Below are 19,267 nucleotides of genomic sequence, written 5' to 3'. Positions count from 1 at the left end.
ACTGCGGCCGGCGCACCACGCTGATCCAAAGCCAGGAACCAGGTGTTTCTCCTGGTCTCCCATGTGGGTGCAGTGCCCAAGGATCTGGGCCATCCTCCACTGTCCTCCCGGGCCACAGAAGAGAGCTGGACCGGAAGAGGAGCAACCGGGACAGGATCCAGCGCCTAGAATGATTTTTTTTTTAATTCTTATTTTTTTGATGGGGCCGGCGCTGTGGCACAGCAGGTAAAGCCGCCGCCTGCAGTGCCAGCATCCCATATAGGCACCAGTTCTAGTCTTGGCTGTTCCACTTCTGATTCAGCTCTCTGCTATGGCTGGGGAAAGCAGTAGAAGATGGTCCAAGTGCTTGGGTCCCTGAACCCGCGTGGGAAATCTAGAAGAGACTCCTGGCTCCTGGCTTCGATCTGCCCAGCTCTGGCTGTTGCAGCCAATTGGGGAGTGAACCAGCAGATAGAAGACCTCTCTCTCTCTCTCTCTCTCTCTCTGCCTCTGCCTCTGCCTCTCTGTAACTCTGCCTTTCAAATAAATAAATAAATCTTAAAGACTTATTTATTTGAAAGGCACACTCAGGGAGAGAGAGGGAGAGACATGGAGAGAGACAGAGAGGTCTTCCAACCTCTGGTTCTCTTCCCAAATGGTCATAATTACTGAGGTTGGGCCAGGTCAAAGACAGGAGCCTGGAACTTCATCTGGATCTCCCATGTGGGTGCAGGGCCCCAAGCACTTGGGCCATCTTCTACTGCTTTCCCATATATATTATCAGGGAGCTGGATTGGAAATGAAACAGCCGGGACTCCAACCAGCGCTCATATGGGATGCTGGCATCACAGGTGATGACTTAACCCATTGTACCACACACGGGCCCCCATAAAAATATTTATTTTACTCATGAATCTTCAATTTGGAAATGGAAATCCCAGTTCTGAACCCCTGTCATCAGCGGGAACAGCTAGAGGCTGGGTTTGCACACCTCTGTATCCAAGCGATGCAGTCGGCTGTCCCAAACACCTCAGGGGGAGTCCTACAGGCCTAGCTCCCTTACCGAGTGTAGGTTGGGCTTCCTGGGTAAGCATCTCCAGAGGACCAGGCCAAGTGAAGGCCCACCCAGATTCAAGGAAGGGGGACTTGGAGCCCACCTCCCGCTGAGAGCCACAGGGTGAGAGGGGTGGGTGAGATCAGAGATGCTGAGTGCCTGTCCTCTTTTTCTTACTTGTTTCTGAGACACTTGCATAAAAACTTCTCTGGGGAAACCTTCTAGTGCTTGACCTCAGTGTCATCCTATTCCTTAAATTTATGTGTGCCAGGCATTAAGAAAAAATATGGATGCATATTATCTGCTTTCGGGTCCCCAACAACTCTGGGAAGTAAGCATCAGGACTCCCATTCTTACCCACGAGTACACTGAGGCTCAGGCAGGTTTCTGCAGCTGCTAGGAGGCAGGGCTGAAGTTCAAAGCCAGACTTTCACCACCACGGCAGCGACCCCTTCGTGATGCTGAGGCGGGGAGGTAAGGCGGACCAGGGCACACGTGTTTGTTTTCACCCCGGCGGGGGCGAGCAGATGGAGTACCACGGCCAAGATCCATCTCCATTGTAGCGAGACCAGATGTGGCAGGAAGAGCAAGGCTGCCCCTCAGACGTCCCGTGAGCAATGAGCCTGAGTGCCCAGGCCGTTTCATTTTTCTCTCCCGCTTCCTACTTTCTTTCCAGTGTGGGTGACGGTGCGAGGCATCTCCGTGGAAACCCCACAGGAAGTCATTCGGGCTGCCCGGGGAAAGAGCGTCACCCTTCCGTGCACCTACCAGACTACTTCCTCCACCCGAGAAGGATTGATCCAATGGGACAAGCTTCTGCGGAGCCACTCGGTAAGGAGCCTTAAGAGGCTGGGGTGTCATGGAAATTACTATCACTTGACCATGACCTCTTGGAAGGCAAACGCCGTGAAGTCTTACAATAAATGTTAGCTGGATAAGCATTAGCATCTCAGCTGGGTGGGTGAGGAAGCAGCGGTGAATGTTGGATCCAGATTATTCTATCTTTAATTTGAAGAAGTCAATGGCCCTAAGATATCTTTCTACTGGCCATTCTGGAATGATCTACCTTGTGTTGTTCTAGTTGGCCACTCCTTAGGCTTAGCCTCACTCTTAGGCCAAATTTTACTTTTATGGAGTGGATTTTTTTTGCCTATTTGTTTTCTTTTGGAGTGTATGATGTAGCATTGTTTTCTATATTTATGTTTAAATAGATAATATAATCCATGATTCACAAATCAAAACATCAAAAAAGTTTACATTGAAAAGTCCCCGCTGGCACCAAGGCTCAATAGGCTAATCCTCCACCTGTGGCGCCAGCACCCCCGGTTCTAGTCCCAGTTGGGGAGCCGGATTCTATCCCGGTTGCCCCTCTTCCAGGCCAGCTCTCTGCTATGGCCCGGGAAGGCAGTGGAGGATGGCCCAGGTGCTTGGGCCCTGCACCCACATGGGAGACCAGGAGGAAGCACCTGGTTCCTGGCTTCGGATCAGCGCAGTGTGCCAGCCGCAGCGGCCATTGGGGGTGAACCAATGGAAAAGGAAAACTTTCTCTCTGTCTCTCTCTCTCACTGTCCACTCTGCCTGTCAAAAAAAAAAAAAAAAAAAGTCCTGTTTCCCACCCCTCCCTCCCTCTCCTACCTTGCTTCCACATCCTAATCTTTGTTTTCTACCCCCGCCCCCCCCAACACACACACACTCTCCTCCACCCCGGCCAGGCATGCATAAGCATAGTTGCACACTGTTGCACACTGTTGGGGCACTTCACGGAGGTATCAGAGTGTATCAGACTGTATCAGAGTGCCTGGATTCAAGTCCCAGTTCCACTCCTGATTCCATCTTTATTCTAATGCACACGCTGGGAGGCAGCGGGTGATGGCAAAAGTACTTAGGGCTCTGCCATTCTCAAGAGAGCCCTGGATTGAGTCCTGGCTCCCAGCTCTGGCTTGGCCTCACCCTTGACTGTTTTGGGCATTTGAGGAGGGAACCAGAGGGTGGAAGCTTGCTCGTTCTCTCTCTCTTTCTCTCTCTCTCTCTCATCTTTCTTTTCTTTCAAATAAATGAAATAAATTTTTAAACAGTACATGGAAAAATAGAATTAAAAATAAGTTTAGTTTGGTACAAAATTTGGGGGATTCATGCTTTTTTTTTCAGGATGCACATTTTCTACAGACTTTTGAAGACTGCTATTACATATATAAATATGTCTGCCTGTATACATCGCGTACATACTGCTCTGCACTGGACTTCTGTTTTTTAAATATTTATTTATCTATTTGGAAGGCAAAGTCACACAGAGAGTGGGAGAAGGAGAAGAGAGAGAGAGAGAGAGAGACAGAGACAGAGACAGAGATAGAGACAGACAGAAAGAGAGAGAGAGAGAGAGATCTTCCATATTCTAATTCACTCTCCAAATGGCTTCAATGGCCAAGCTGGGAGCTCCCTCCAAGTCTCCCACATGGGTACATGGGTACATGGGCCCAAGCACTTGCGCCATCTTCCACTGCTTTCCCAGGTGCATTATCAGGGAGTGATTGGAAGTGGAGCAGCTGGGACTTGAACCAGCGCCCATATGGGATGCTGGCATTGCAGGCAGAGGCTTTATCTGCTACGCCACAACGCCAGCCCTGGACTTTTTCCCTCTTAATTTATCTTGAGCTCTTTTTATATATCAGTACATTTATCTCTGTCTCATTTTTTAAAGCACATACATAAAGCATCGCCTTTTAAGAAGGTACTATAAATACCATTGATGGACATTTGATTTGTTTCCTATAGTTTGCTGCTACAAATAATGCAGTAATAAATATAAAGATCTCTATATGTATGTTTCTGCATATATTTGCATATGTATATCTTACATACAGATGTGAATATCTATGTTGTTAAAGGTGGAACTTCTAGGTCAAAGGGCATGCAACTTTGAAATTTTGATTAAAAATATCAACTTATCCTCACTATATGTCCTACCAATTGTCATTTTCACCAATGACGCCTATGCGTCCATTGCAGAGTATTTTCAGTTTGATATTTGCCAATTCGATAAATGAATATGTATCTTGTTAGTGGTCAGGTTCACATTTCTTTAATTTTTAGAAATGTAGCATCTATTCACAAATTTAAAAATGAGGTCAATTTTTAATAAAGATTCATTTATTTATTAGAAGGCAGAGAGAGAGAAAGAGAGAGAAAGATATTTTCCATCTGCTAGTTCATGCCCCAGATGGATGCAATGGCCAGAGTTGGGCCAATCCAAAACCAGGAGTTTCTTCTGGGTCTCCCCCATGGGTGCAGGGACACAAACACTTGGGCCATCTTCTGCTGGTTTTCCCAGGTGATTAGCAGGGAGCTGGATGGGAAGTGGAGCAGCCAGGAGTTGGTGCCCACATGGAATTCTTCACCTGCTACACCACAACGCCACTCCCACTCCTGCCTCCCCCCCAGGTCACCTTTTAAAGTGCACCTTCATGGAGACTCAGAAGCTCCTGGCTCTTGGCTTCAGATCAGCCCAGCTCTGGCCACTGCAGCCATTTGGGGAGTGAACCAGAGAATGAAGATCTCTCTCTCTCTCTCTCTCTCTCTCTCTCTCTCTCTTTGCCTCTGCCTCTCTGCAACTCTGCCTTTCAAATAAATAAATAAGTCTTAAAAATAATAGTAATAATAATAATAATAATGGTGCTCACGGAAGTTTGCCATGGCAGGCGAGGCCCTGACAGCTGTGCACACAGTACCTCCTGGCCAAGGTGTCAGGAGGCAGCCGTGCTGGGCTCTGGGTCAGCCCCGTCGACTCACGCTTGCTTCTGAGTTAGGAACTGCCTCCCTGCCCACCCTGCCAGTCCTCACAAGATTGGCGCCGTTATAATGACTATCATTTGCATTTGGTGGAGGAGCTCTCAAACGTTTTGTGCAAGGTCAGGTACCCGGAAGTGTTAGGATGGGGACTGTTGGCTTGAAAGATGGACTCGGAAGCCAAGGGTGACTGCCTCACACGATGGCTGGTCCACAGCAGCTGCTCTGCAGGTATCAATCGGCTGAACAAGTGGGAACAGACAAGGGGCTGGAATAGAAGGGGCATGAGTGATGCCCGAGGTGACAGTGTGTTATCAGTGTTGCCACCTGTGTCTCGTGTGCTCCTGTGGTGAGGACTGCCTGTCTGCCCACCCTGCCACGTGCTAACCTTGCAATATTTCCACAGAGAGCCAAGTATAAGTAGATACAGCAAAAGGAATCCACCTCGGGTGCCAGGGGTGAGAGCTGACGGCTCAGAGCCACTGTCCAGTCTGTGCTCTGGGCTCTGGGGATGGTGGGAGAGAGGGCTCAAGGTCAGGTCTGTGGGGTGATGACCATGTGGCATTTCTGCTTTCTCCCAGGAAAAAGTGGTCATCTGGAACTTTTTAGAAAAAACTTACATATACGGGGACCGTTACCAGAACCGCGCCAACATATCAGCCAATGCCGAGCAGTCGGACGCCTCGGTCACCATCGGGCAGCTCACCATGGATGACAACGGCACCTACGAGTGCTCGGTCACCCTGTTGACAGACCTGGAAGGCAACTCCAAGTCGCGCGTCCGCCTCCTGGTCCTCGGTGAGTGTTTGCATCGCTCGCGCGAGTTGTCCGGTGGTGCCAGAGAAAGCCAGAGGCACTCCCCGCCAACAGGGAGCCCAGCCACCTGCCCTGGCCTGGCCTGCAGGGAGCCTTCCCAAGCCCTTTGACCTCTTCCCTGCAGCAGGCAGCTCCCAAGAGCAGAGAAGGCCAATCTGGAGTGGCTCCTCGCTCTGTCTGTTCTTGCCCTCACTTCAACCCCTTCTCTGCTCATGCCAGGCTCACTAAGAAGGAAAAGGAAAACCCTACATCCTTTTGCAATGACCCCTATGGTGCCTCCGCTTGGTATTCTGAGTCCCACCTGCACGCTGACTCCCTGCCAGGCAGTGAGCTTTCACGCCACCACCGCCCCCCCCCCCCCCAGGTGCACTGCCAGCCAGGAGCCACTGCTTTGGAAATACTCGTGTCAGCAGCAACCACTTACCAGAGGCCATAGCAGATCTTTATATCCACATTCTCTCTCTCTTTTTAATTAATTCATTTGAAAGGCAGAGTTAGAGAGAAGAGATTTTTTTCACTCCCTAAATGGCTGCAATGGCTGGAGCTGGGCTAACCCAAAAGCAGGAGCCAGTCTTCCAGGTCTCCCACATGGGTACAGGGGCCCAAGCACTTGGGCCATTTACTGCTTTCCCAGGTGTATTAGCAGGGAGCTGGATCAGAAGTGGAGCAGCCGGGACTGGAACCCATGCCCACACGGGAGGCCGGCACTGCAGGTCCCTCAAATCCACATTCTTATGTGACACCCAGAGAAAGGAAACCACAGACAGAAAGTCAAGGTCACTGGAAACTTTTTTTAAAAATTTTTTTGCCAGGCCGGCGCCGCGGCTCACTAGGCTAATCCTCCGCCTTGCGGCGCCGGCACACCGGGTTCTAGTCCCGGTCGGGGCACCGATCCTGTCCCGGTTGCTCCTCTTCCAGGCCAGCTCTCTGCGTGGCCAGGGAGTGCAGTGGAGGATGGCCCAAGTCCTTGGGCCCTGCACCCCATGGGAGACCAGGAGAAGCACCTGGCTCCTGCCATCGGATCAGCGCGATGCGCAGGTCGCAGCGCCAGCCGCGGCGGCCATTGGAGGGTGAACCAACGGCAAAAGGAAGACCTTTCTCTCTGTCTCTCTCTCTCTCTCACTGTCCACTCTGCCTGTCAAAAACTAAAAAAAAAAAAAAAAAAAAAATTTTTTTGCCAGGTAGAGTTAGACAGTGAGAGAGAGAGAGAGAGAGAGAGAGAGAGAGAGTGTTATAGACAGTGAGAGAGAGACAGAGAGAAAGGTCTTCCTTCCTTTGGTTCACTCGCCTAATGGCCGCCACAGCCGGCGCTGCGCCAATTCAAAGCCAGGAGCCAGGTGCTTCTACCTGGTCTCCCATGGGGTGCAGGGCCCAAGGACTTGGGCCATCCTCCACCGCACTCCCGGGCCACAGCAGAGAGCTGGACTGGAAGAGGGGCAACCGGGACAGAATCCGGCGCCCCAACCAGGACTAGAACCTGGGGTGCCAGCGCCGCAGGTGGAGGATTAGCCAAGTGAGCCACAGCGCTGGCCTATTGGAAACTTTTTAATATGCACCTTGTCTGTGTCCAATAGAAGTGGCACCACCTGGGAGGCAGCAACACTAAAATGTTTTGTTTGTTTTTTTTTTTCTTTCTTCTTTTTTCCCCCTTTATCTTACTTACTGGATTTTATTTTTTATTATGTAATATTTTATTATGTGTTTAAAAATACTTATTTTTATTTGAAAGGCAGACACACACACACACACACACAGATTTTTAAAATCCTGGTTCCCTCTCCAAATGCTTACAACAGCCAGGGCTGGAGCCAGGAACTCCATCTGGGTTTCCCATGTGGGTGGCAGGGACCCAAGCACTTAAAATCCTCACCTACTGCGCCCTAGGGTGAACATTAGCAGCAAGCTTGGGTCAGAAGCTGAGGAGCCTGGGCTGGAAGCTGGACCCTGTCATGAAGCCAAGCACCATCTTAACCACTGTGCCGGTCCCCCACCGTGCATTTTATTCTGAATCACAGAGGGTGGTGGCAGAGCTATGGCGAGTCACACCGCACATGCCAGCACTGTGGGCAGGGTAGCCAAGGGCTCCTTAGGCCCCCTACCAGATGGGCGGTCCTTCCGGTTTCCCTCCGCGTGTGCTGGCCCCACACACACACACACACACACACAGTGTACACACTGCTTCCCTTTCTTTCTTGGTAAAGTCAGGGCATCTCACAAAGCTCCCTCTGCAACTTGGTTTTCCTTGGCCACGTGTTAGCTGCACGCTTGGAGTCGCCGGTCGAGCCATGGGCACTGAGTTCCTACCCATTCTTCCCTATGAACAAAGCTGCAATTCCCCCCTCCCTGCCTCCATGAGCTGGGGGTCTTAATTAGCTCTCATATCCAGGACTCCAGCTGGTTGGGGGGGGGAACTCCAGGTAAGGATGCATACCTCTCCCCCACCCCTACCCAGGCCTGGGTGACCCACAAGAAGGCAGTATGAAACCAACGTGTCGGCCGGCCCCCAGGCTCACTAGGCTAATCCTCCCCCTGCGGCGCCTGCACCCCGGGTTCTAGTCCCGGTTGGGGAGCCAGTTGCTCTTCTTCCAGTCCAGCTCTTTGCTGTGGCCTGGGAAAGCAGTGGAGGATGGCCCAGGTCCTTGGGCGCCTGCGCCCGCATAGGAGACCAGGAGGAAGCACCTGGCTCCTGGCTTCGGATCGGTGTAGCTCCGGCCGTAGCAGCCATTTGGGAGGTGAACCAACGGAAGGAAGACCTTTCTCTCTTCTCTCTCTCTCTCTCTCTCTCTCTCTCACTGTCTAACTCTGCCTGTCAAAAAAAAAAAAAAAAAAAAAAAAAAAAAAAAAGAAGAAGAAGAAAAGAAAGAAACCAACGTGTCGCTTCTAACAGGAGAAGAGATCCCTGTATCGTACATGTTAATAAACCCAGTAAAAGAACTTTAAAAAAAATTTTCTTTCCCGGTGGTTCTTGCAGCTGGGTTACTTTCAAGCAGAAGGGCTTTAATTATCGCACTGGGGGACCTCGCGGGAAGCCCCTGAGCCCTGACTGGGGGTGCAGCCCGGTCAAGGGCACCGCCGGAAGCCCTCATGCCCCGGGATCCGGTACCCAACGCCGGCGGGCTGGATCGGCCGTCTCTCCGGCCTCTGGCGCCCCCTAATGTCTTCAGCGGGAGTCGCAGGCATCTAGGACGCCTGGGAGCTCAACTCCCTCCGCACCTCCAGCTGCGTTGGGCTTGGGAGTAGCAGGGGCCCCCTGGGAATCAGAGATCACGGCCCGCACGCGTGCGGAGGGGCTATTCGAACTAGATCTGGCTGATTTGTTTGTTTGTTTTGAGACAGAGACCCTGGGTGGGGGTGGGGGTCCTGTCCACAAACACCCTGGCTGAAGCTGGGTGCCGGGAACTCCATCCGGGTCTCCCACGTGGGTGGCAGAGACTCCTGTACTTGAGCCCTCAGTGCTGCCCCCCAGGGGGACATTAGGGGGAACTGGACCCAGAAGAAGCAGAGCTGAGACTGGAACCCAGGCACTCCCTTGTAGGGTGTGGGAGCCCCAAGTGGCGTTCAAACACCTGTCCCCCCTCTCCCACCCTGCCCCATTGCTTGGTGGGGAGGCAAATATCATTGAGTCATTCACCCCAAAAGATGTCCGTGTGGCCTGTCCCCGTCACTGAAACTAAAGATGCATCGGGGCCCTACAGCAGCTTTACAAGGGGTGGCTTCGTGCATTCTCTAGAGTGAAAGATTTTAAAGATCCTCCCTAGGTCCATCATAAGGACAAGGAGACCGAGGCCCAGAGGGGACACTTGCCCATGGCTCCTGATTGAGCTGGAGCTAGAGCCGTGGCCCCTGCCCCCAGACCCAGGGCTCTCTGCACCCTCCTACAAGGGTTCCTCCTGCCCTTGACTCCTGTGTGCGTTTTAGGGGAACCTTCTATCCCGGGGGCCCTGAGGATTCCTTTCTTGCAAAATCAGGGGAGAAATCTCTGCAAAGGGCCAGAGGCCAGCATGTTAGGCTTTGCTGGCCACAGATTGCTGCTGTTGTTGATTTTTCCTTTTTTTTTTTTTAAGATTTATTTTATTTATTTGAAAGACAGTTACAGAGAGAGGTAGAGCCAGAGAGAGAGAGAGAGAGAGAGAGAGAGAGGTCTTCCATCCACTGGTTCACTCCCAAATTGGCTGCAACGGCTGAAGCTGTGCTGACCTGAGCCAGGCGGTGTGGTGGGGTCTGCCAGGCCAGGGGGCTGTCACCAAGGCCCTCTTGACTCACACCTCCTCCTTGGTCCTTCCTCCCCACAGTGCCACCCTCCAAGCCGGACTGCGGCATCGTGGGAGAGACTGTGATTGGGAACAACATCCAGCTGACCTGCGAATCCAAGGAGGGCTCCCCGGCACCGCAGTACAGCTGGAAGAGCTACAACTTGCTGAACCAGGAGCGGCCACTGGACCAGTCATTGGGTAAGGCGGTCAGCAGGGAGGGGCCTGGTTAGGGCTGTTGAGAGGAGACAGGGACTGACCAATCAGATCCCCGGTGGGCCAGCCCCCGTGTTCCAGCCTGCAGCTGCCACTGCACTGTCTTGGGCCATCTCTCTTGGGCCATCTCTCTAAGCCACAGCTTCTCATAACAGTATGTGCCCCATATGCTGTTGTAAGAAATAAAACCGACCCGGCACACTCAGTGGAGGCCCATCATAAATGTTTATTCACTTTATCTCCAGCACCCTGGGGCTCTTTGGGAGGCAGGCACCAAGCACCACTCTCTGCACAAGCTTTGGGTTCTATTTTGATTTCCATTAGGACTTTGTCCTAAGGTGTACACCTAGGTCTAACCCTGCAGCTCCACCCAAGGGTGGGGAGTTTCCTTTCCCCTTTCCCTATCCACACCAGTCCATCTCAGACTGTACCCACTCCACACCACCCTTCTACAGCCTGTCCATTTATACCATCAAGCCCACAGGGGGCCCACATTCTCAGCCACCGTTGCGAGGAGACCAATTTTGTACTGGACCACTTGGTATTTGACCTTAACAAGGAAACAAATTGGGGAAAAAAAAGAGCTGTGTAAACATCCCACTGTCACAGCCCAGGAACAGCTGGCTTGGGAATTCCCCTGGGGAGCCTGGACCCTGGTGCCCACCAGCTGCCCAGCCAGCTGCACCCAGTGTTCCTGAAGATCAATGAACAGGCCTGAAAGATGTCCATCTGGGATAACGTCCAGGAGGACTTTCAGTTCAGCATGGGTTGAAGAAAGCAAGAGGCTAGAAATGAAGCCAGAGTGTGAGCATGTCTGTCTGGGCAGGTGAGGGTGTGAGCACACCTGTATGGCAGGTGAGAGTTTGAGCACACCTGTGTGAGGAGGTGAGGGTGTGAGCACACCTGTCTGAGAAGGTGAGGGTGTTAGCACTCCTGTCTGGTAGGTGAGGGTGTTGAGCACACCTGTCTGAGGAGGTGAGGGTGTGAGCACAACTGTCTGAGCAGGTGAGGGTGTGAGCACACCTGTCTGGCAGGTGAGGGTGTGAGCACTCCTGTCTGAGGAGGTGAGGGTGTGAGCACACCTGCCTGAGGAGGTGAGGGTGTGAGCACACCTGTCTGAGCAGGTGAGGGTGTGAGCACTCCTGTCTGACAGGTGAGGGTGTGAGCACACCTGTCTGGCAGGTGAGGGTGTGAGCACTCCTGTCTGACAGGTGAGGGTGTGAGCACACCTGTCTGGCAGGTGAGGGTGTGAGCACTCCTGTCTGAGGAGGTGAGGGTGTGAGTACACCTGTCTGGCAGGTGAGGGTGTGACCACACCTGTCTGAGCAGGTGAGGGTGTGAGCACTCCTGTCTGGCAGGTGAGGGTGTGAGCACACCTGTCTGAGCATGAGGGTGTGAGCACTCCTGTCTGAGGAGGTGAGGGTGTGAGCACACCTGCCTGAGGAGGTGAGGGTGTGAGCACACCTGTCTGAGCAGGTGAGGGTGTGAGCACTCCTGTCTGACAGGTGAGGGTGTGAGCACACCTGTCTGGCAGGTGAGGGTGTGAGCACTCCTGTCTGACAGGTGAGGGTGTGAGCACACCTGTCTGGCAGGTGAGGGTGTGAGCACTCCTGTCTGAGGAGGTGAGGGTGTGAGTACACCTGTCTGGCAGGTGAGGGTGTGACCACACCTGTCTGAGCAGGTGAGGGTGTGAGCACTCCTGTCTGGCAGGTGAGGGTGTGAGCACTCCTGTCTGAGCAGGTGAGGGTGTGAGCACTCCTGTCTGAGCAGGTGAGGGTGTGAGCACTCCTGTCTGGCAGGTGAGGGTGTGAGCACACCTGTCTGAGCAGGTGAGGGTGTGAGTACACCTGTCTGAGGAGGTGAGGGTGTGAGCACACCTGTCTGAGGAGGTGAGGGTGTGAGTACACCTGTCTGAGCATGAGGGTGTGAGCACTCCTGTCTGAGCAGGTGAGGGTGTGAGCACACCTGTCTGGCAGGTGAGGGTGTGAGCACTCCTGTCTGAGCAGGTGATGGTGTGAGCACACCTGTCTGAGCAGGTGAGGGTGTGAGCACTCCTGTCTGAGGAGGTGAGGGTGTGAGCATTCCTGTCTGAGGAGGTGAGGGTGTGAGCATTCCTGTCTGAGGAGGTGAGGGTGTGAGCACTCCTGTCTGGCAGGTGAGGGTGTGAGCACTCCTGTCTGAGCAGGTGAGGGTGTGAGCACTCCTGTCTGAGCAGGTGAGGGTGAGAGCACACCTGTCTGAGCAGGTGAGGGTGTGAGCACTCCTGTCTGAGGAGGTGAGGGTGTGAGCACACCTGTCTGAGCATGAGGGTGTGAGCACTCCTATCTGAGGAGGTGAGGGTATGAGCACTCCTGTCTGGCAGGTGAGGGTGTGAGCACTCCTGTCTGAGCAGGTGAGGGTGTGAGCACACCTGTCTGGCAGGTGAGGGTGTGAGCACTCCTGTCTGAGGAGGTGAGGGTGTGAGCACTCCTGTCTGGCAGGTGAGGGTGTGAGCACTCCTGTCTGAGCAGGTGAGGGTGTGAGCACTCCTGTCTGAGGAGGTGAGAGTGTGAGCACACCTGTCTGGCAGGTGAGGGTGTGAGCACTCCTGTCTGAGCAGGTGAGGGTGTGAGCACTCCTGTCTGGTAGGTGAGGGTGTGAGCACACCTGTCTGAGGAGGTGAGGGTGTGAGCACACCTGTCTGAGCAGGTGAGGGTGTGAGCACAACTGTCTGAGCAGGTGAGGGTGTGAATACTCATGTCTGAGCAGGTGAGGGTGTGAGCACTCCTGTCTGAGGAGGTGAGGGTGTGAGCACACCTGTCTGAGGAGGTGAGGGTGTGAGCACACCTGTCTGAGCAGGTGAGGGTGTGAGCACTCCTGTCTGGTAGGTGAGGGTGTGAGCACACCTGTCTTTGCAGGTGAGGGTGTGAGCACACCTGTCTGGCAGGTGAGGGTGTGAGCACACCCGTCTGAGGAGGTGAGGGTGTGAGCACACCCGTCTGAGGAGGTGAGGGTGTGAGCACACCTGTCTGAGCAGGTGAGGGTGTGAGCACTCCTGTCTTGCAGGTGAGGGTGTGAGCACACCTGTCTTTGCAGGTGAGGGTGTGAGCACACCTGTCTGGCAGGTGAGGGTGTGAGCACACCTGTCTGAGGAGGTGAGGGTGTGAGCACACCCGTCTGAGGAGGTGAGGGTGTGATCACTCCTGTCTGGCAGGTGAGGGTGTGAGCACTCCTGTCTTGCAGGTGAGGGTGTGAGCACACCTGTCTGGCAGGTGAGGGTGTGAGCACTCCTGTCTGGCAGGTGAGGGTGTGAGCACTCCTGTCTGAGGAGGTGAGGGTGTGAACACTCCTGTCTTTGCAGGTGAGGGTGTGAAAACTCCTGTCTGAGGAGTTGAGGGTGTGAGCACTCCTGTCTGGCAGGTGAGGGTGTGAGCACTCCTGTCTGAGGAGTTGAGGGTGTGAGCACACCTGTCTGGCAGGTGAGGGTTGAGCACTCCTGTCTGAGCAGGTGAGGGTGTGAGCACTCCTGTCTGAGGAGGTGAGGGTGTGAGCACTCCTGTCTGGCAGGTGAGGGTGTGAGCACTCCTGTCTGAGCAGGTGAGGGTGTGAGTACTCCTGTCTGGCAGGTGAGGGTGTGAGCACTCCTGTCTGGCAGGTGAGGGTGTGAGTACAACTGTCTGAGCAGGTGAGGGTGTGAGCACTCCTGTCTGGTAGGTGAGGGTGTGAGCACACCTGTCTGAGCAGGTGAGGGTGTGAGCACACCTGTCTGAGCAGGTGAGGGTGTGAGCACAACTGAGCAGGTGAGGGTGTGAGCACTCCTGTCTGAGCAGGTGAGGGTGTGAGCACTCCTGTCTGAGCAGGTGAGGGTGTGAGCACACCTGTCTAGCAGGTGAGGGTGTGAGCACACCTGTCTGGCAGGTGAGGGTGTGAGCACTCCTGTCTGGCAGGTGAGGGTGTGAGCACTCATGTCTGAGCAGGTGAGGGTGTGAGCACACCTGTCTGAGCAGGTGAGGGTGTGAGCACACCTGTCTGGCAGGTGAGGGTGTGAGCACTCCTGTCTGAGGAGGTGAGGGTGTTGAGCACTCCTGTCTGAGCAGGTGAGGGTGTGAGCACTCCTGTCTGAGCAGGTGAGGGTGTGAGCACTCATGTCTGAGGAGGTGAGGGTGTGAGCACACCTGTCTGAGCAGGTGAGAGTGTGAGCACACCTGTCTGGCAGGTGAGGGTGTGTGCACACCTGTCTGGCAGGTGAGGGTGTGAGCACTCCTGTCTGAGGAGGTGAGGGTGTGAGCACTCCTGTCTGAGGAGGTGAGGGTGTGAGCACTCCTGTCTGAGGAGGTGAGGGTGTGAGCACACCTGTCTGAGGAGGTGAGGATGTTAGCACTCCTGTCTGGCAGGTGAGGGTGTGAGCACTCCTGTCTGAGGAGGTGAGGGTGTGAGCACACCTGTCTGAGCAGGTGAGGGTGTGAGCACACCTGTCTGGCAGGTGAGGGTGTGAGCACTCCTGTCTGGCAGGTGAGGGTGTGAGCACACCTGTCTGAGGAGGTGAGGGTGTGATCACTCCTGTCTGGCAGGTGAGGGTGTGAGCACACCTGTCTGAGCATGAGGGTGTGAGCACTCCTATCTGAGGAGGTGAGGGTGTGAGCACTCCTGTCTTTGCAGGTGAGGGTGTGAGCACTCCTGTCTGAGGAGGTGAGGGTGTGAGCACTCCTGTCTGGCAGGTGAGGGTGTGAGCACTCCTGTCTGAGGAGGTGAGAGTGTGAGCACACCTGTCTGGCAGGTGAGGGTGTGAGCACTCCTGTCTGAGCAGGTGAGGGTGTGAGCACTCCTGTCTGGTAGGTGAGGGTGTGAGCACACCTGTCTGAGGAGGTGAGGGTGTGATCAGTCCTGTCTGGCAGGTGAGGGTGTGAGCACTCCTGTCTTGCAGGTGAGGGTGTGAGCACACCTGTCTTTGCAGGTGAGGGTGTGAGCACACCTGTCTGGCAGGTGAGGGTGTGAGCACACCTGTCTGGCAGGTGAGGGTGTGAGCACTCCTGTCTGAGGAGTTGAGGGTGTGAGCACACCTGTCTGGCAGGTGAGGGTTGAGCACTCCTGTCTGAGCAGGTGAGGGTGTGAGCACTCCTGTCTGAGGAGGTGAGGGTGTGAGCACTCCTGTCTGGCAGGTGAGGGTGTGAGCACTCCTGTCTGAGCAGGTGAGGGTGTGAGTACTCCTGTCTGGCAGGTGAGGGTGTGAGCACTCCTGTCTGGCAGGTGAGGGTGTGAGTACAACTGTCTGAGCAGGTGAGGGTGTGAGCACTCCTGTCTGGTAGGTGAGGGTGTGAGCACACCTGTCTGAGCAGGTGAGGGTGTGAGCACTCCTGTCTGAGCAGGTGAGGGTGTGAGCACAACTGAGCAGGTGAGGGTGTGAGCACTCCTGTCTGAGCAGGTGAGGGTGTGAGCACTCCTGTCTGAGCAGGTGAGGGTGTGAGCACACCTGTCTAGCAGGTGAGGGTGTGAGCACACCTGTCTGGCAGGTGAGGGTGTGAGCACTCCTGTCTGGCAGGTGAGGGTGTGAGCACTCATGTCTGAGCAGGTGAGGGTGTGAGCACACCTGTCTGAGCAGGTGAGGGTGTGAGCACACCTGTCTGGCAGGTGAGGGTGTGAGCACTCCTGTCTGAGGAGGTGAGGGTGTTGAGCACTCCTGTCTGAGCAGGTGAGGGTGTGAGCACTCCTGTCTGAGCAGGTGAGGGTGTGAGCACTCATGTCTGAGGAGGTGAGGGTGTGAGCACACCTGTCTGAGCAGGTGAGAGTGTGAGCACACCTGTCTGGCAGGTGAGGGTGTGTGCACACCTGTCTGGCAGGTGAGGGTGTGAGCACTCCTGTCTGAGGAGGTGAGGGTGTGAGCACTCCTGTCTGAGGAGGTGAGGGTGTGAGCACTCCTCTCTGAGGAGGTGAGGGTGTGAGCACACCTGTCTGAGGAGGTGAGGATGTTAGCACTCCTGTCTGGCAGGTGAGGGTGTGAGCACTCCTGTCTGAGGAGGTGAGGGTGTGAGCACACCTGTCTAGCAGGTGAGGGTGTGAGCACACCTGTCTGGCAGGTGAGGGTGTGAGCACTCCTGTCTGGCAGGTGAGGGTGTGAGCACACCTGTCTGAGGAGGTGAGGGTGTGATCACTCCTGTCTGGCAGGTGAGGGTGTGAGCACACCTGTCTGAGGAGGTGAGGGTGTGATCACTCCTGTCTTTGCAGGTGAGGGTGTGAGCACTCCTGTCTGAGGAGGTGAGGGTGTGAGCACTCCTGTCTTTGCAGGTGAGGGTGTGAGCACTCCTGTCTGAGGAGTTGAGGGTGTGAGCACACCTGTCTGGCAGGTGAGGGTGTGAGCACTCCTGTCTGAGCAGGTGAGGGTGTGAGCACTCCTGTCTGAGGAGGTGAGGGTGTGAGCACTCCTGTCTGGCAGGTGAGGGTGTGAGCACTCCTGTCTGAGCAGGTGAGGGTGTGAGCACTCCTGTCTGGCAGGTGAGGGTGTGAGCACACCTATCTGAGCAGGTGAGGGTGTGAGCACTCCTGTCTGGTAGGTGAGGGTGTGAGCACTCCTGTCTGAGCAGGTGAGGGTGTGAGCACACCTGTCTGAGCAGGTGAGGGTGTGAGCACAACGGAGCAGGTGAGGGTGTGAGCACTCCTGTCTGAGCAGGTGAGGGTGTGAGCACACCTGTCTGGCAGGTGAGGGTGTGAGCACACCTGTCTAGCAGGTGAGGGTGTGAGCACACCTGTCTGAGCAGGTGAGGGTGTGAGCACTCCTGTCAGGCAGGTGAGGGTGTGAGCACTCATGTCTGAGCAGGTGAGGGTGTGAGCACACCTGTCTGAGCAGGTGAGGGTGTGAGCACACCTGTCTGGCAGGTGAGGGTGTGAGCACTCCTGTCTGAGGAGGTGAGGGTGTTGAGCACTCCTGTCTGAGCAGGTGAGGGTGTGAGCACTCCTGTCTGAGCAGGTGAGGGTGTGAGCACTCATGTCTGAGGAGGTGAGGGTGTGAGCACACCTGTCTGAGCAGGTGAGAGTGTGAGCACAGCTGTCTGGCAGGTGAGGGTGTGTGCACACCTGTCTGGCAGGTGAGGGTGTGAGCACTCCTGTCTGAGCAGGTGAGGGTGTGAGCACTCCTGTCTGAGGAGGTGAGGGTGTGAGCACTCCTGTCTGAGGAGGTGAGGGTGTGAGCACACCTTTCTGAGGAGGTGAGGGTGTGAGCACACCTGTCTGAGGAGGTGAGGATGTGAGCACTCCTGTCTGGCAGGTGAGGGTGTGAGCACACCTGTCTGGCAGGTGAGGGTGTGAGCACTCCTGTCTGGCAGGTGAGGGTGTGAGCACACTTGTCTGAGGAGGTGAGGGTGTGATCACTCCTGTCTGGCAGGTGAGGGTGTGAGCACTCCTGTCTGGCAGGTGAGGGTGTGAGCACACCTGTCTGAGGAGGTGAGGGTGTGAGCACTCCTGTCTGGCAGGTGAGGGTGTGAGCACTCCTGTCTGAGGAGGTGAGGGTGTGAGCACTCCTGTCTTTGCAGGTGAGGCTGTGAGCACTCCTGTCTTTGCAGGTGAGGCTGTGAGCACTCCTGTCTGGCAGGTGACGGTGTGAGCACTCCTGTCTGGCAGGTGAGGGTGTGAGCACACCTGTCTGGCAGGTGAGGGTGTGAGCACTCCTATCTGAGGAGGTGAGGGAGTTAGCACACCTGTCTGGCAGGTGAGGGTGTGAGCACTCCTGTCTTTGCAGGTGAGGGTGTGAGCACTCCTGTCTGGCAGGTGACGGTGTGAGCACTCCTGTCTGGCAGGTGAGGGTGTGAGCACACCTGTCTGGCAGGTGAGGGTGTGAGCACTCCTGTCTGGCAGGTGAGGGTGTGAGCACTCCTGTCTGAGCAGGTGAGGGTGTGAGCACTCCTGTCTGGCAGGTGAGGGTGTGAGCACTCCTGTCTGGCAGGTGAGGGTGTGAGTACAACTGTCTGAGCAGGTGAGGGTGTGAGCACTCCTGTCTGGTAGGTGAGGGTGTGAGCACACCTGTCTGAGCAGGTGAGGGTGTGAGCACACCTGTCTGAGCAGGTGAGGGTGTGAGCACAACTGAGCAGGTGAGGGTGTGAGCACTCCTGTCTGAGCAGGTGAGGGTGTGAGCACTCCTGTCTGGCAGGTGAGGGTGTGAGCACACCTGTCTGAGCAGGTGAGGGTGTGAGCACAACTGTCTGAGCAGGTGAGGGTGTGAGCACTCATGTCTGAGCAGGTGAGGGTGTGAGCACACCTGTCTGGCAGGTGAGGGTGTGAGCACACCTGTCTGAGCAGGTGAGGGTGTGAGCACACCTGTCTGAGCAGGTGAGGGTGTGAGCACTCCTGTCTGGTAGGTGAGGGTGTGAGCACACCTGTCTTTGCAGGTGAGGGTGTGAGCACACCTGTCTGGCAGGTGAGGGTGTGAGCACACCCGTCTGAGGAGGTGAGGGTGTGAGCATACCCGTCTGAGGAGGTGAGGGTGTGATCACTCCTGTCTGGCAGGTGAGGGTGTGAGCACTCCTGTCTTGCAGGTGAGGGTGTGAGCACACCTGTCTTTGCAGGTGAGGGTGTGAGCACACCTGTCTGGCAGGTGAGGGTGTGAGCACACCTGTCTTTGCAGGTGAGGGTGTGAGCACTCCTGTCTTGCAGGTGAGGGTGTGAGCACACCTGTCTTTGCAGGTGAGGGTGTGAGCACACCTGTCTGGCAGGTGAGGGTGTGAGCACACCTGTCTGAGGAGGTGAGGGTGTGAGCACACCCATCTGAGGAGGTGAGGGTGTGATCACTCCTGTCTGGCAGGTGAGGGTGTGAGCACTCCTGTCTTGCAGGTGAGGGTGTGAGCACACCTGTCTGGCAGGTGAGGGTGTGAGCACTCCTGTCTGGCAGGTGAGGGTGTGAGCACTCCTGTCTGAGGAGGTGAGGGTGTGAACACTCCTGTCTTTGCAGGTGAGGGTGTGAAAACTCCTGTCTGAGGAGTTGAGGGTGTGAGCACTCCTGTCTTTGCTGGTGAGGGTGTGAGCACTCCTGTCTGAGGAGTTGAGGGTGTGAGCACACCTGTCTGGCAGGTGAGGGTTGAGCACTCCTGTCTGAGCAGGTGAGGGTGTGAGCACTCCTGTCTGAGCAGGTGAGGGTGTGAGCACTCCTGTCTGGCAGGTGAGGGTGTGAGCACTCTTGTCTGAGCAGGTGAGGGTGTGAGCACTC

At 55.2% G+C, this 19,267-nt stretch overlaps 1 protein-coding gene across 1 annotated transcript in view; it reads left to right on the top strand.

Moving 5' to 3' along the window:
- The first annotated feature begins 1,491 nt into the window (after nucleotides 1-1,491).
- Nucleotides 1,492-19,267, top strand: part of GPA33 (glycoprotein A33) — a 28,312-nt gene continuing 10,536 nt past the window's right edge. Inside the window, exons 1-4 of the mRNA XM_062190195.1 lie at nucleotides 1,492-1,507; nucleotides 1,710-1,864; nucleotides 5,398-5,614; nucleotides 9,925-10,083. Of these exons, the coding sequence (XP_062046179.1) occupies nucleotides 1,492-1,507; nucleotides 1,710-1,864; nucleotides 5,398-5,614; nucleotides 9,925-10,083 (547 nt within the window). The remainder of the gene's footprint in view (nucleotides 1,508-1,709; nucleotides 1,865-5,397; nucleotides 5,615-9,924; nucleotides 10,084-19,267) is intronic.

This window comes from Lepus europaeus, chromosome 5, assembly GCF_033115175.1.
Source record: "Lepus europaeus isolate LE1 chromosome 5, mLepTim1.pri, whole genome shotgun sequence".
In the NCBI taxonomy this organism is placed as follows: domain Eukaryota; kingdom Metazoa; phylum Chordata; class Mammalia; order Lagomorpha; family Leporidae; genus Lepus; species Lepus europaeus.
The sequence above is the reverse complement of the archived record's forward strand: the minus strand, read 5'-3'. Positions and strand labels throughout refer to the sequence as shown.